Consider the following 4833-nt stretch of genomic DNA (forward strand, 5'->3'; position numbering starts at 1 on the left):
AGCTATTGACCCGAGGGGTGAGAACAGTTTAGGCATTTGTGAGTTGGTTTGACTTATCTATTTGCGGTAGGGTGGGAGGGGCGTACACTGATACGCCGGAGATAGGAGGGTGCAGGTATCGTGACCATGCTTCAATACTTTGTTTGTTTGTTTTTCATCTTAAGAGATGGGAATCGTTATCAATCGAAACACCTGGTTGATGGCGAGGCTGTTGCATTACTGTTTCGCGCTGTCTCGTGCGAAAGCGTTACCTTAAGGAAAAAAAGATATTTCGCTTCTGTTTCATTACGGGTGCATTACCTAACAGCAAATGACGGTAGAAGTAGGCGACAAAGAAATAGGTAACGCATGATCAGGCATTTCGAACGTGCTGAAAATCTTTGTCCAGTGCGTTTGAACCAGCCGTTGGAATTGCATGAATTATTTTGACGTTTAGGACCCTTTCATATTTTTGGCATCTTCATTCCTAAACGATGCGGAACCTTCTTGTTTTCCGACGAAAAACAATTTCACTTGAAGGCTTTGTGACATTGTTATCGCCGTGTGGCATTGTTAAGAGATCACACGGTGACACGGGACACCGATTAGCTGAAAAAATGTGTAGTTGCAAGCATTCAGTAGCAAGATTTTTGCATAGCATTAGCAAAAGAGCGAAGACCACTATTCGCATAACTTTAAAAAACTTTCCTTTCTTATACTGTCGACAACATGAGTTTCAACTTTCAAGCATATAATCTTGATCTTTCCGAATGGTTATGCAAGCAACGGCGGTTGATCTCTTGAAAAGATTCGCTCAGAAATTTCGTTTACGCCATCAGAATTCTCTACTGTGGAGACCAAGTAATCTACGCTGGCTTTCTACAAGGTACTAGTGAACTAGCTGCTTTCCGCTTATCGGACGCGCCCGACAATTATAAACTGCTCAATCTTCTTGCAGCGACAAACTTTATACTATTGATGCTCGCTAGACATGGTAGTCACACAAAAAAAATATAAGAAACACTTCATAAATTACCTAACAAACACATATTCAATTCTCAAACGCTGCAGCCCTCCGAGCACGTTCAAAGTCTGCAACTTACTAGAGTAGATACGTATAAACAAAAGTTTGGTCTACAGCTGCAGCGGCGGTCATGTAATCCCATTCGATTGCTTCGGCTCGCCGCCAGCACAGGCCCTGCTACGTACAACAGAATAGTGTTCCAAATTTCCTATGCCTCGCCACGCTAGCCGCGTTAACGTTACACTAACGAGGAAGTCAGAACACACCTTGACTATCCGTGCGCTGCCTGGGCCGAGACGCATCTTTGGAGACCGCTCGCACAGCGCAAGCAACACCTAGCCGGGCAGTGAAACACTCTCTCCGGCTTCACGTTGCGTTACGTATCACAAGAGCAAACATGTTGTGCCGCACGTAACAACTCACCCCCTGCGAGTCGTCCAACAACGTACCATTGTCCTCTACGTGGCAGGAGTTTTACCGTAGAACGTGGCCGTACTTATCCATGCACCTGCGTATCTGCGAATTCACTTGGGCCAGTCGCTTGTTGAGGATCTTGACGCTGCGCTCTGGCAGGAAGGGCAAGTAATTATCCATGCCGGGATCGCTACTGTTAAAAGCACTGTACAGTCTTCGGCCTACGTCCCTGTCACGGACGAGTCTGGCCACGGCGTCAGCCGTGCCTTTCCTGAAGACACAAAGGGCATCCAGCAGGGACCGATGGAACACTTCGTACTTGTCCAGCAGTCTGTAGCCATGCACGAGACCGGACTCGTTGTCCAGGAACACTAGGAGACCCGTGGTCTTTTGCCGAACCAGATTGTGCGCGGGGGCGTTCATCATGTCCGGGTTCCACTGAAGGTTGAACATGTTGTTCACGATGCGGTCCAGGTTCGCAGTGAGGTAGTCGAAGACAATCAGGTCCGACCACTGGACCAAGTCTCGTATCTCTTTCTGTGTCTTGTTAGCGACGTCGGGCGGATGCAGCCGTCGAGTGGTGGGCGACCGGAATTCCTCCGGAATGAACGTGGGCACCAAGTCGTCCACGAATTTAGTCAGCACCACAGGTCTGTCCGAACGCCACTGGGCTAACTCAAGGCTGGACCTGACGGGGTCCCAGCTCCGGCCGGCGGCCCGCGTCAGCAGCGCGGGCGGCAGATTGCGAATGCCCAGCTCCCGGGACAAGTAGAACGAGAAGAGTTCGCCCTGAATCTGGTCGTTGTTTTGCCGGTAGCGGGCACAGCTGAGCACACCGGAGTCGAACACGATCAGCCTGTTCTGCATGCGGCCGCATCCCTCATATACGGCCCGGACGGTCGATCTCCTGGCGGTGGCCCGCCACCGAGACACGTCCTCTTCGCTGCCCAGAGAGCCCGCGGCGACCAGTCGCTCCACGGGTCCCGCCCAGAAAATTCCTCGCACCGTGCCCTTCTCGGAGCGGCGAGGCAGCAGCGACAGGTCCGATCCGTTGAGCGCACGGGAAGCTGCGGCGGCGCTCCCCGTCGGCGGCCGAGGGGGGCCGCTGGAAGACGCATTGCCCGGCCGCTCATGCTGCGAGCCGGCCTCCGCCTTTCTGCTGCTGCTGTTGTTGCCGCTGCGAGCCAGCTCCCTCAAAGGGAGCAGCAGGCCGACGGTCATGCCGAGGCAGAAGGCGAGGCCCGCCGTGGCCAGCCAAGTCCTGCGCCAACGCATGGCTGCATCCATGGGTCCCCGCAGCCGGATAAGAAGTGTCCGCGCTCGCTTTACAGCAAACAGATCGCGGACTGGGAGAACCGATTTCCTAAGAGCCGGGTTTCTCCGCGCATGGCAGCACGTGCTCGTGTCGATCACCGGCAACAACCTAGGTCGGAGAGCATCACCAGGATTGCCGAAGGAGCACACCCCAAACCACAACGTCGGGATTCCCGTCAACGACGACGGCACTGCACCACCGACGAAGCACAAACTGCCGAGGCACAACACTGGTGGACGCTCCGTATCGCACGATGTGTGGCAACGATGCCCGGGGCAAGTCGACTCGGCTGCGCGTAGGTGGTGGTGGCTGGCGCGTCGGTCCACCGCCGCCGGGATGACATGTCTTCCGGGCACTATCCGCCACCAAGTCACACGGCTGACTGACGGCCCGCACTGGGTGTGGGGGCGCCTTTATACCTAGGCCCTCAGCTGAAGTGGAGCGACCGCCACCGCCGCCGCCGCATCGACAGCAACTGACCGTACGCCACCACTGCGCGGAGGGGTAAGGCACACGTCGGGGGGGAACCGCGTGGTGCGTGGTGTGTACGAAGCTGCCTACTCGCGTGCGCTGCACAGCCAGCTCTGCACGCTCTCGCATCGCGGCCGGCTAGCCACGCCGGCAAGGGAGTGGGGGGAGAGGGTATGCGCGGTTGGAAAGCGCTCGGTGGCCGGCCGGCAAGTTCTTTAGCCGGCAGCGCCCTTGCGCGAGGAAGAAGAGGGGGGAGTTGGTGTTGGGGCTTGTCTCTCGCAACGAGTCTCCTCCCTCCGCGGGGGGAGTTGTATACGTCATTCAGAAGGGGGATCCGATGAGGAAGAGGTTGGGGGGAACACATTGAGAGAGGGTGTCACTCGCCCGTGAGCCTCCAGCGCTGTGGCGGTGCTGGTATTCTCTCTTCCAGCTGGTGCTTTATTATTGCTGGTGGGGGGTACACCGCTGGGAGAGAGCGTTAACGGAGGGGAGGTATGGCTGCGCCTCGGTGCTAGTGAATGTGGAGGAACGAGGCAACTGATGAGAGAGGAGGCCTTTCCGATGGTTCGCAACGGATGCCGTCGGTTCTGGGCGCGGGCGAGCACACGCGGCGGCGATGCCTCTTCGGCATACTGCTCTGTTACTTCTTCTTCTTCACTCTCCTTTTCTTTTTCTCCTTCTTTTTGCGCCGCGTCTCGTTGTCCTCCGGGAGGACGCGGCTGCACTTCGGCGACCGACGGGCAGCGGGGAGCTGTAGCCCCGCGGAGTCACGCCCTTGCACAAGCAGCCGACGGATGCGTTCTGCGTGTCGTCCATCTCATTCTCCTCTCTTATGTAGATATATTGGCGCATCCAGTCCATTTTGTATATGCGAGAAGAAAGAGAGCATTGGCGAAGAGAGAGAGAAAGAAAAGAGGTTGGTTGTGTGTCTGTGTGTTTGTAGACGAGCCCACCGCTGTTTCCACGTGCTTGGAAGCAGGAATGCAAAGGAGAGCGGCGCGATATGAACATTCCTTTCACGCATCGCCGCTGCTCCAGAAGAGGCAGGTGGGGCGGGGAGGACAGAGAATGAACGGGCAGAGAGTGGGCTTGGGGAACTCAAGCCGAGTGCTCCTTTTCAGGGGCAATTGGACATCGAGCACTGACCATGTAAGGGAAGGGGTACCAGTGGGGGTTCACTTGGAAAGCGGCCGCGTCTGTGATTCCATCACCCGAGTGGTCTCACTTGCGGGGAGCAAGTGTTTACCGATTGCAGTCGCCCGACATGCAGCTGCGCACCGGTTACTTCTTGGCCCACATCGCTGGCGCAAACCGCGCGCGAGCGCCTTGTCGTACGGCCAACAATGGATCGAAGTCTTCTGTCAAAAGGAACTGCGTACGCTGGAAGCATCGGCTTCGTGGTGTCCTCTCTCTTCTCTCTCTTGGGAGAACTGAACCGTGCGACCGCGCGTTCTTGTCGCAATTCCGAGAAGGACGCGAGAAGAGTCGCGGGAAAGCATTATCAGCCACCCAGTTCGCGCCGCCCCGCATACGCACCTGAGCAATCCTTCGTCGTATACACAGACCACACACACTACCCTCCTCCGTCACTCAGGCAGCTCCTCCGCGTCGTCTTCTTTAGAGACGTCTT

At 56.1% G+C, this 4833-nt stretch overlaps 1 protein-coding gene across 1 annotated transcript; it reads right to left on the reverse strand.

Moving 5' to 3' along the window:
- Positions 1–310: 310 nt before the first annotated feature.
- On the reverse strand, positions 311–3317 carry LOC119401896 (extracellular serine/threonine protein kinase four-jointed). Its single transcript, XM_037668901.2, has one exon. The coding sequence runs from the start codon at positions 2702–2704 to the stop codon at positions 1478–1480; it is 1227 nt and encodes a 408-aa protein (XP_037524829.1). The 5' UTR covers positions 2705–3317; the 3' UTR covers positions 311–1477.
- Positions 3318–4833: the final 1516 nt, after the last annotated feature.

The sequence above is a fragment of the Rhipicephalus sanguineus genome, chromosome 8, assembly GCF_013339695.2.
Source record: "Rhipicephalus sanguineus isolate Rsan-2018 chromosome 8, BIME_Rsan_1.4, whole genome shotgun sequence".
NCBI lineage: Eukaryota > Metazoa > Arthropoda > Arachnida > Ixodida > Ixodidae > Rhipicephalus > Rhipicephalus sanguineus.